This window comes from Thermobia domestica, chromosome 12, assembly GCF_964235325.1.
Source record: "Thermobia domestica chromosome 12, izTheDome1.hap1.1, whole genome shotgun sequence".
Classification (NCBI taxonomy): Eukaryota; Metazoa; Arthropoda; class Insecta; order Zygentoma; family Lepismatidae; genus Thermobia; species Thermobia domestica.
This window is the reverse complement of record NC_137465.1, coordinates 6900776-6913456: the sequence shown is the minus strand read 5'-3', so window position 1 is coordinate 6913456 and position 12681 is coordinate 6900776. Positions and strand designations below refer to the sequence as shown.

Here is a 12681-nt window from a genome sequence, read left to right as displayed (position 1 = left end):
ACAACCTCTATGAACCATGGCAAAAAAATAAATATTTGAAAAAAAGGTCGTATCACCAAGATAAATTGCTAGCTATATCGCTATATATTATATACATAATTTTATGTATATATAAAGCGCAGCCGCGGTGGATCATTGGTAGAGCGTTCACTTCTGGTACGTGGGGACCTTGGCTCGATCCCAGCTCGCGCCAGATGGGCTTTGTGGTGGACAGGGATGGATTAACGGGGGGGGGGTTAGGAGGGCTATAGCTCTGGTCCTCCACTCTGATCAAAATCTCAACTGGCTATCTAAAAAGAATACAATCATCATAAAATAAAATATGACCAAAAAAGATTAAACATATTCCCTTAGCTTTAGGTGAAGTCAGCAGGGGCCACATATTTTTTCTAGTCCCGTGCCTCCAGATGGATTAATCCAGCCCTGGTGGTGGATAATCACCCTATGTACGTGGATTTTCTCTAGGTTTTCCCGTATGGTTCAGTATCTTCATTCCACAATTTCGTTCATTTCTCATCATCAGCGTCTCTCCTACACAGAACAATCATGAGACGTAAAACTAAAAGATTTCCTTTACATAAATAACTATTAACCAAACAGGTAGTAAGCCTCCACTATATTTCCGATTTATTATTATTATTTTTTAAATATATGTTTTCATTGTCAGTTGTGTTTCGTTAATAAACATGTCTAGAAGCATTTATATTTGGTGTCATACTTCTTATCCGACTATTAATTAAAAAAAAAAAAAATCACGGGTTTCCCACTTAAATTCGATTTACTAATCAGTTTACCTCTACGTCATACTTCGCATTACTAGCGCTCAATAGAACAATTTCACATGTCTAATATAGATGTCGCAACACTACACTTTCCCTGGAGTATCGGGACGAGAGACTGCTGCAACAAGTTAATATTTTTAACTTTAAAACGTGATATTGAAAATAGGAGTCATATAGTTCAAACTAATTAAGATATCAAACATTTACATTTATTAATGGTGAAGTTGATCAAGAATTTAGTTTTATTTTACCAAATTAATACTTATGTCATTGGAATTTAGTTTCTAGTTTGATTAACTTGAGCCAGCTGGTGCTCAAGTACACCTTCCAAGACAGAAATGGCGGCGCTGGTGGCAGGTGTTCAGTATGGATTGTCATCGCAGGGGAATTTTCACGAAAATAAGTCCTTGATATTTGTGAAGCTAACAGATTCTGCACTTCGAGCTATAGAGGAATATATCAGGAACAAGGTAAGTGATTTAATTTTACAAGAAATGGTGTGAATTGAGAGAAATACGTTGTAATATGTGATGGTCTCCGTCGTCTGCAAGGCACTAGTTGAAATTCGATGTCGCCATATTTTCCATTTCTTAACCGAATTACGATCCTTTACTTTATATTTCTGTGATGCATTTATATCTAATACGTGTGTTATTTTAAAAACTAGCATAAGGCAAGTGAAATGTTAAAAATTTATGATTATAATAAATATAGAGGACTCGCCACGTCAACAGGTTACTCGAAAATCTTCGTCCTGGTTTTTTCAAACTGTTGAATCGTCTTATTTCGAAGTTAAAATATGCATAAAAATAGTGTGAAGTGATAATCTGTGTTATTAGTGATCCTACAAGAAGTGTGGAATGAAGTGCATCGTTAGATAATTGTGTTTTGCTAAGAAGCACGTATCATCATTCAGTGCAAGCAAGATTTATATTTAAATTATAAATAATAGCACAGTGTGTATTTACGTTTTGTGTGAAGACTAATTTTGGAGACTAGGAAAGTTTTAATTGTGTGGTTAGTAAGTTTGCAAGTAATAATGCTTGCTCTTTTGCAGTTAACAACAGCAAAATAGGTGACGGCCATATTTGGAGTGGACACTCGTCTGCTACGTGACGATTTATAGCGACACAGAGTGGGATTAGATAATTTGGCTTTGATAATATTGTTTCATTCACCATGTGAACTTAATACTAGCATTTAAATTATTGTGATATTTTTTACTTTGTCTCGATGTTACAAGTGAAAAATTTGGGATAGTTATTCTGCGATAACATGCAGTTCAGTGGAATTTGAGATGGAGTGACTAGTGATTATTCTTTTTCTATGTTCAGAAATGGATTTTAATTTTGATTATACTTAACAGAAAGAAGGGAAAAGAAAAAAAGTTTTATATCTCAATAAACACGTGTAGTTTTGACTTGACTCGCTTATTAGGACTATGGATTGCGTCAGTATCTTTCAAAATTGGTTGAATTACTTGCGAAAGTGAATCTACCGTTCACTACTGACCGTTGCTGTAATTGTAGAGCTTATGCTATTATAGTCTGGGGATAAAGAAGGCTACGTACTGCATCTCATGAAGTGGTCAAAGAAATAAACTTACTGTTACCGTAATATATAGAATTGGGATTGTATAAAATACAGATGTAGGCCTATAACCTAATTCTACTTTCCTCTTTAGAGCGGTGAAATAATTTGCTATTTATATTTTGAGTAGTCTGGTTTTAGTTTTGATGCAGTTTTACTATACAGATCCACAGATTGTAAAATGAACAGAAAAATCTGGGCAAGTCTTTAATTTGCCCATTTTATGTCGAGAACAGAACCCAACTATCCCTGCGGGGCTTCTAACCCGTTTCTGCTACTACTTATACTATAAATTCGTATAGTAAAACTGCACGTTAGTTTTTTTTTTTTAATTTTATTTTAAGAAGTGTTTTTTTTTCGTCCTTCATAGTTTTGAGATACTTCAAACTACTCTGGGTAAATAGACGTATATTTATTGAGATAATGGGGTATCTGTGTCTATAGTAAGAATCGTGGGGTTAACTTCCGCAGATGGCGGCCGCGAAATACAAAATTTACGGGAAAATGAACAATCAGGCGAAATGTGAGCATGAGAAGAAGAAAAAAGTTAAAGATGGTGTTTAGAATTCCCCAGCTCGTTTCGTGGCTCCAGAACCAAGTACCGTACCTTGTTTTTGTCAAGAGGCCCTGTGCGGCTTCTAATCGTTTTAGCTCGCTCAGCTATACTTTGTGAAGTTAATAACATTGGAGGTCTTAAAAGTGCAAGATTGGGGGAGAAACTAAAAGGTACCCAAGTGAATGGTTATCATTAAAGAAAGAACAAATAAGTAGTAATACAAGGTAGAAAAGCAGCTCCTGTGGGTCTTATCCGGGTCCGCCATCTGTGGCAGTTCAGCTGAATCTTGGTAGCTTTTCGGTTTTTAATTTTATTGATAATATTAAACGTTTAAAATACTTGATAGTATGTGGACAATAGTATAGGACATTTCGGAGGGTTCTAATTTATTTTTTGATCGGTTTAGATTAAAACATGGGTGAAGTTTTTTTTATTTTTATGATGTAATAACATTAAATCTACCGTAATCTTTAGAACATGAATAATAATAAAACTAAGTAATCTGATCCTGCAGGATGCACTATAATCTTCTAATAAATAGAAATATATATATTGTAATAGACGATCGTTTAAATCGAGAAATGAACTGAAGTGTACAAATAATGGTTCAGTAGGAGGTGGAGCCATTTGCAATGAGTGAATTGTTGTGTGAGATCCAAGAACTATTTACGGGAAGTCGTAATTAATTTTGAGAACATTTTTTTCAGAAAACTGAAGTGACATTGTTTTCATAGTGTAACCGTCTGGAAATGGAATGTCATGTACTAAACTGTACGATACCCTTATATTATTCAGTGTAGTGTTTCTCACATATCGAACTACAAGATCGATTTATTTGGTCTTTTGCTCTGCTGCGCCCAAGCAGTACACTAAGTTAAAGAGAACGAGACAAAGTTTAATTGAAGCTAACTTAACCTTCATTATTGTCATGTTGAAGAACTGGCGGGGATTAGCAGAATAAATGCCGGAAGAAGAAAACTTTTTTGTCAGTATACTTTAATAACTACAGTTCGGTGTAATTCCCGATACCTAGAGAGGCAAATAAATGTTTAAGCCACCACAGGCGGATGGTTAGGCCTAGTGAATGACTTACCACGTAGCACAATCTGAATGTATTTTAAGAGAGACTTAGTTGTTGGTAGAGTTAAATTCTTATGAGAATGGCTGTTGAAACATGGATAATAGTTAAAATCATACTGCATAATTGTATAAGCGTAGTTTGAATGATTGTTGATAACTTTTATACCTTTATTTACACCAGTTTTAGGGGCAGATGATAGACTTATAGCACAATTATTGGGTTAAGTTCCAAAGTTGGTCGGCCGTTTCTAGCAAAATTTTGAAAATTTACCGGGAAGAGTTGGATAATTTGCTCGTTTGTGTGCATGATAATTTGTAAAGAGAGCGGCTAGTATAAACATGGAACCATGGCAAGCGGAGAGAACTATTTCGCGCAATATTACGAAAGTAATACGAATGAGTTAGTATTCTCACGCAGAGACGAGAAATTACACAATATTAATTTTAACAAAATGGGTACAACCTTCCCTAACTAAGCTAACCGGTTCCTACCTTACTTCACTCTTCCCTATCCTTCTCTTTTGTATCCTTTTAAAGCGGTCCTAAAGATTGATGATTTTTAAATTTTCGTAGCTGTTACTATGCTTTGTAGAAAATCAGGCGAACGACCAATTTCGGAATGAATGCCCAATTATTTAACTGCTTTGTACACGGGTATTAAATGCTAATAGACCTTCGAGATGTCAGAACTATTATGGTGTACACAGTTGTGTGCGCATGTAATAGTATAGTTTAGTGAAGCTAATAACTGGATGGTTTGCGCATGTAAAGTTATCTTTTGAAGAGAAAGGGTAAATTTCCGTGAGTTGTATCTGTGTTAACTTAAGCTAACCTAATTTTGTAGTAGCTTACCTTTGTTATAGGTACCGGAATACCTGTGTCGGGTTTTATTACATTGAATTGGTTATTTAGTATTTTTTTAAATTACTTTCATAATTTGGTCTTTAGATTATTCAGATAAATCTTAGGTACGCCACTTTCAGTTTCAACGTCTCATGAAAACTTCTTCACGTAGAGAAAGAAAATACATGAAAACGGGAGATGCATGGCTAGTAGAGTAATATTATGTTATTATGAAAGTTATATTCTTGGGAGGGGGCGGAAGCTTCTAGTTTCTTCCCCAGTCTTGCACATATAAGGTATCCAGTGTTTCTTTACGAAATATAGGTGAGCGAACATAGGGGGTTAGAAGCCCCGCATTGCTCGTTGTTTAACCCGGTACTTTATAACACTTCGTATACAGTAAATTTGAAATTGGTATTTATAATATAGCGGGATAGGGCAGAATTCGTACTGGTTAAGGGCTTTTCAAGATTTATATTTATGGTGCTCGTGATATGACCTTGCTATCAGCATAGTCTGGTGCCAAAAAGATCACGTAAATGATTGTCTTAATTTTATGTAATGCCGTGGAAGAAAAATGTCATGGAGGCATTTAGTAAAATTAAAATGTGTGTTACAAGATGGTGGAATTACAACAACTATTGACAATTGAAACTTGCATCTTATGTTTTGTTCTGATGATTGAGATAACTGAGAGTGTTGATAAACTGAGAATATGTTTGTGCATTTTCAGTAATTGTAGATAAATAGCAAGTACGAAGATAATGTCTAAAAACTGTTCATTTTCAAAGTAACACAGGTTTTCAGACGGTTTTACAAGAGATACAGGATGACTTATGCATAATTGTTTCTGCATAACGTTTGGGCTCATGGTCGTAGGCTGTATTGTATTTTCATTGTTTAACATGTGTCTGTATTTCCATTATTTGTTACCTGCTAAGTACAAGGAAGATAAATTCCTTTCACCTGCCCACCCCTTGCATCGTACTGTAATGTGTTGTGGAATTAACATCAAAAGGGACATTCAAATTCAGAACAGAAATGAAGCTACTGTAAATCTAGAGCAAAGAGTGATAAGTGGTGGAAATAGAGAGGATATCGTTGAAAAGCAGTTTTACTTAACGCAAAGGTACTAATCACATTTGACAACTTAGGCCACTGTAGATCAGTTTTATCATCATTATTTTATTAAGAAAAATACATCTATGAAGCAGTAATAATATCTATATTGAAAATGTTTTTATATTAGTGGCCGGAAGGTATCTGAAAAGAAATCAGAAGCATTCTTCGATAGTTCAAATTGAATAGTAGTTGGCATTTGGGGTTTCAGGAGTTAGTACAACTTTTTCTTGTCTATATGAAAAGCCCTGGTTCATTCCGAGGCCTGTAATGCGCAATAAACACCATCGTGTGTAGGTGTGCTTTTTCTTCGCTGTGTGTGTTCCACCAGTTCATCAGTCAGGGGAACACGGTGTCTTATTGATAGAACATTATTCTCTGGTGCAAAGGGTCCCTAGTTCGATTCCTAGAAAACCGAGTTTGTGGGAGACATTATGTCCATGGGTTTTCTTGAGGTACTCTTATATTCCTTCCACATTCGTTAATTGTTCCGCATCCTTTAACCTGATGAGCATTAACGTTAATTTCTAGAACTCAGGCTAGAAATCTCATTTCACTTTATTAATTCAATGATCATCCACTTATATTTCCTGTACACTTCGCTTGTATCTGCTTTAGGCTTGCGTGCATGGGTGTAACTTCTGATTTCTTTAGAGCTTCCCTCGAAGTTGTACCATTTCCTTCTACAGTTAATCATTAGATTGCGTATGTGTGTGTGTGTGGAGGGGGAAGGGGGCATGGTGGCTCAGTCTTTACTTCGGTAATAGGGTCCCTGGTTTGATTCCCGACCGAATAAGTTTGTGGTGGACAGCATCATGTCGTAGGTTTTCTGTAGGTACACTCATGTCCAAAATGACTGTCTCATATATATATATATATATATATATATATATATATATATATATATATATATATATATATATATATATATATATATATATATATATATATATATATATATATATATATAACTGTCTTCTTGTAAGAATATAATTTGATAATGATTTTGCAGGTACTTTTAATACTGATACTACATGTATAATCGGGAAATGTATATTTGTGGTACATTTCATAGGAAAAGAATTATAAATACAAAAATTAGAATGAGTAAAACAAAATGTTGCCAAATGGACAAGAAAGTTCTATTTTCGTTATATTGTTCTTATTTACTGCTCTTTTGACATGAAATTTGGCACATACATGTCTTTGCCGATTATACACATACTGACATTATAAGAAATACCGGGCGAATTCCTTCTCAAAGTATATTAATACAGGAACATATTTATAGACATGCGACAATAATTGTGGACATGAATGTACGCTCGTTTCCTCCCATATCCTAATTTCACCAATTCTTCCATCTGGGCCTATAGGGCATACTCGTGGGACCCTAATATCAAATATTTCATTTTGTGTCTGTGTTGGGGAGGGGAAGGGAGTTGAACCTACATAATGATTCTCATGCGACAATTTCGTTCTTCGTTTGGTTTTGCGCGAAAATAATTATAATAAATAAGTCAGTCAGTGCAAGGAGTTCAAATATGCTAAGTGGCACACTTTTTTTTTTTTTTCTGTCACATCGGATGGTAAGGCTTACAGTATTATTATGTCCATCTGTTTGCCTGTCGATGGGTGTTTTAGCAGAAACAATAAGTAGTAATGTGATTTTTTTTTTTTTTTTTCAATGTGGCTAACGTAACATTCTGTTAACATCTCTGCTCCTGAACCCGTATTTCAATCCACAAGTGGTAGAAGTGTAGTTTTTTTATTTTTATTTTTATTTGTTTTAACTAACCAGTGTAGAGCGGTTTAGACGTGGTAACTGAAGTGGATTTATAGTTTTCATTTATACTCTTATCTGTCGGATGTGAGAATTACCATTTGCGGCCTGAACACTGATTTCCATACAGCAAGGATGGAGATGAACGAGAAACTGCTTTTTCTATTTATTCAGCGTTCCAAGAATATGTTTCTCCTCAGGCGTTATCCCTGTATTTCTGACCGTAAGTAATAGATCATTGCTACATCTACATCTCTCGTTTATATACCGGTATATATATATATATATATATATATATATATATATATATATATATATATATATATATATATATATATAAATCTACGTTGTTCCTGTGTGAAACGACACTTTGTATGCAATTTTCGAATTTTGTTTCAAAACATAGAAATTTCTGAAATTTGTCTGTCAGTACAAGAATTCAACAGATGTTGCATTGAAAAAACTCCTTGTAATCTACTGAGTTGGTTTTACTGGGAAAAAAAGCTTGATACTTTTTTTTTTTTTTTTCAATAGAACAAGTTATTTGGTTGTTGAACTTTATCTTCTAGCACTATAGCTATATGAGCCGTGAAATCCTACAGTGTAAGGTGGAATCTGAGCCATTGTGTAATTCATTCCAATTTTAGTTCTCTCCAACCAAGAATCTTGAACCCGGGACGGTGTGTACCAGAGACGTACGCCCTAGTCACTAGGCCAGCGGGAGCGGTCTTCAATGTAATAATAATTCAGTTAACATAGAGTTAAGTATAGAGTCTGCTTTAGCCTCCTGACACCAAACCCACAAAAGGAAAATGATGGTGATGAGGGTTTCATAAGCTTTGTGGTCCAATGGATACTTTGTGCAAAAATTGCTCAGATATTTTGTTTGCTCGTTTTAAAATATGGATACATAGTTCTGCTAAAATTGGTTACTGACATGTTAGAGTATCAACTTGTATAGGTTGAGAGAATCGAAGAACGACCTTTACCTCTTAAGGAGTAATAGCAGTCTTACGTGCTGATATGTTCAACTGCTTTTTTATTTTTAGGAAAAATGGGTTGAATGTTCAGGTAGGGCCGACTCATGTTGTTGTGATATGAACCTTGACTATTTGAAAAGTGTGGAATCATGAAAAGTTCCATACAGGATATACTTTATATTCTCGATACTCCCGCAATTTGTACAGCCACGTTAAATCGGTATTGCCTTTCTGTTAACACTCAGTTGATGGATCAGTGTTAACTAGATGTCTCTTCTCAGTGTAAAACCATGGCTTTCAGTGGCTGCAGATGCAAGTAGTGTTTCTCAAGGACTCCTGAACCTATTCAGTTTGCTCTGAAAACTTGTAGTGAAAAAATGTGTTTTTAGAGCGATGCGATGCGCTTTAAACTAAAAAGCATTGTCCCCTTCTCGATCTTGTAGAAAGTTTAGCTTAATATTTGAGAGTTTAACTGATTTTATGTAATGACACCTGTTTCCAGTACAAAATTTGTTGATCTAAGTGACGAAATTCTTGACGGAGAATGAGTATAAATTTTGGGGTAATAAGAATTGGGTGTAGTATTATTAAAGTTAGTGCAATATCATAGAGGAAGTACTACCTGTTTTATGATGAATGAAATCACGATCCTAGTCAGGATGTAGAGTTTGGAACAATAGTAGTTTCGTCATTAGCAGTGGGTAGCTTGTATGAATTTCCGAACATAATATGACGTATATTGGACACTGTTTGTAATGTGGAAGTGCTAGATAGGAGCTTGAGATTCTGCATACTTGTCTGCAGGCGGTGCAGGAACACCTATGCTCTGTATTGAAAACGCTGCTGACTGTTCATTTGTTCTATTTCATGAACAATGATGTTTTCCAAACACTAACTTAAGCTCATTTTGCAGTTTATAGCAATGAAATATGGTAAAGAATTGTCGGAGGCTTTCTTTCTGTTTCACATTCGACTTGAGACTCACAGAAAAGTCTGAAATTGGAAACAATTCGTTTGGAGTCATCAGCAACAGGGTTTCAGCCTGGGATATTCCCATTGCTTAACAACGAGGATGACACTTAGTTTTGTTTGTTCGGTGGTGGGAAGTTGACAGTACGCTTTAAATATACAAGCCAATATTGACCGAGTTACATAGTGGTTATGTCGTAATTGTGTGACACTCTGCTAATTTTTGTATCCTAAAAAGTAGCAGATTTATGGCTGTCATACATGCTTTTAGGCAAAGAATAAGCTCATGATGATGTGATGGCATGGTGGTAGAGCGCTCACCTTTGGTGTTTGGGTCTCTTGTTCGATCCCAGCTCGTACCAAATGGGCTTTGTGGTAGGCAGACACCATGTGTGGGGTTTTGTCGGGGTTCTCATGTTTTCTTCCACCTCTTTCATTCCACCATTTTGTTCCTTATCATCGCCGTCTCCCTTAACCTTGGAGCATAATTTTGGATGTGTTGTAAGTAAAAGGAAGTTTGGGGGGGAACGACGACCAAAGGCGAGAGCATTAACCATTCTTGTTACTCATGAGTTCAAAAGGTACACTTTTATCGTGCATTCAACGTATTAGCTTATTTCTCGGGATTTCCTTATGTAGCTCTCTGTATGTGGTGGTATTCAAGTGTAAAAAAGTATGCTTTAAAAATGCAGATACTAGTTGCTTTCATGACGTACAGCTTTTGTTTTTTTCGTAAACTGTAAGTAGTTATTATCATTTCCTAGAATACAAGATATAAAAATACGGGTATTGCTTGTATTTGTAATTCAATGACACGTTATAGTGATAACAACCTATATGTAAGCAAGTGTCCATTAGTAAACTAGAGTTCTTTACGAAAAAAAAAATCAGAACGTCGGGGGACCGCGGAGGCTCAGTGGTAGAGCGTTCACGTCTCGTGCATGGGGTCCCTAGTTCGATCCCAGATAGCGCCACGTGAACTTTGTGGTGGACAAACACCGTATGCGTGGGTTTCCTCGGGTTTTTCTCACTCTTCATTCCACCGTTTCATTCTTTTTCATCATCGTCTTTTTTAGCCTAGCTGGCATATCCGTAGGACGTAAATCTCGGATTTCATTTTTTTAATTTCATTTCAGTGTCGCCTAAGGAAAAGAGCTTGGTATTTCGAGCGTTGTTGAATGTTGTTAAGGATTTTGTTGCATTCCCTGAAATGATGTAAATTCACTTCACAATTCTGTGCGTTTTTTTAGAAGGCTGGGGTTATGTCCTATAGGAGGGATTGTCTGTGTCAGCAACTTCTATTGTTTGTTTTCTTCTAGCGGGCTAGTGAACGTATAAATAGACCACTGGTGAAGATATAATGAAACAAGAATCACAAACTAAACTTCAATAAGACCAATAACGGTAGGGCCGTTTGGTTCTCAAGTAACTTTCATCCACGTCTCTCGTGTTGCTGTTTGTTGTAGAAATAAATGTTAAATTCCGAACACTGTAATATGGACAAGTAGCGGTAATTGAAGTCAGTGCGTTGACTACAAGTCATTAGTTGTCTAGTAACTTCGTAGGCAGAGGGATGTTATTAAGTAGTTTATGGCAATGAAATATGAAATGCTGGGTGAATATTCTCAGTGGCCCAAGAAATTGAAGAGAACTTGATTAAACATCCCAGACCTTTGAATTTCTAGCGCTTTACTTGTCAGCTATAAAATTTCTTTCCATTTGATGAAATTAGTTTCGTAAATAACTTCAAAATGGAAGGACAATTTCAGTACAGTTTTCAGTAAATAAAAATGAATGTAATTTTCTATACATTCCAGCCATACCACCGTATTCCCAAAATAAATTTTATCAAACGGAAGAACTTTTGTCACTGACAGTACCATTAACTAGCAAAATTTATGTGGTACGAATAATGTAGTGTTTGCGGTTAATTTCCTTCACAATAATGAAATATTTTGACCAGATATAAAAATCACACCTTCTTGCGCTAATGAAAGTTGTTTTCAAACAACTATTTTTAAATATTGTTGAAAAGAGTTTTATTTTTATTTATTATTCTTTATTAGGTTGGTCTGGTCACACAATGTGTTGCTATAAGGTTTGCTTAGGATTAGCACTTGTTACATAGTAACCATGACTTAACTAAGTAAAAGCTTTTTTTTTTTTTCTCATTGGTTTAGTGTGATCCATAAAATATTCTCATGCGAAGTATTGCAATAAGAGCTGTACCAGAAGGTTTATCGGTGCATAGCACAACCTTTCTATGAACTGGAAAGTCCCACAGGAGTTTTTCTAATAAAATCAAGGTCTGGTGATTTCAGTATGCTTCACAAAAACGGGCTTGACTTTTTTCTTTCTTTTTGAATAGATGAGTCTCTTAAAGATTTTTACCTTCACTGTTTATGCTGACGATGGCATTGCGTTATTTTGCTTATGCATTTGGTTGAATTACATATATCACAAACTCCTGAATGGGACGTTCAACCTTTATGTTAAGAGTTTCCGTTTGTGTAATGGCACGTGTATTCTATCCATACTTTTATCATGCTACGATACGCTTGGCATTGGTTGATTTTCCTTCATCTTAACACGTAAAATAAAGAAAGAAAAAAAAAAAAGTCGTAAAGAGTTTGGATACATGGAATACAGGAAACGCTGTCTCTACATATAGCTTAGATTTATTACTTGTGTGTTACATAATTTATTTATAGTAGGCTTGTTGTATAAAAATACGAGATTCTATAACAAAGCTCAAATTTCACCATCGCCAGGTTACCATTGGCGACCAGTGTTAAGTAGGAATGGTTTCTGCCTAAACTCACAGGGCTGCGCATCTTTATGTTCAAGTGGAGAAAGGTGAAAGGTGGAGAAAGAAATTAATAATATCTAGGTATAACAAAGATAAATCCCTCCATAGTTTCTACGCTCTGTACCACTTGCATTATAATTATATATTCTGTTGTCAGATTGAGTCTTAAT

The 12681-nt window shown here is 35.5% G+C and overlaps 1 protein-coding gene across 2 annotated transcripts in view; it reads left to right on the top strand.

Annotated features, from left to right (window-relative positions):
- Positions 1–865: 865 nt before the first annotated feature.
- Positions 866–12681, top strand: part of Su(Tpl) (Suppressor of Triplolethal) — a 404282-nt gene continuing 392466 nt past the window's right edge. The window contains exon 1 of one of the 2 annotated variants that reach the window (XM_081733411.1): positions 866–1252. In XM_081733411.1, the coding sequence (XP_081589537.1) occupies positions 1121–1252 (132 nt within the window). In that variant the 5' untranslated portion in view covers positions 866–1120. The remainder of the gene's footprint in view (positions 1253–12681) is intronic. The other variant, XM_081733410.1, reaches the window with a different exon arrangement.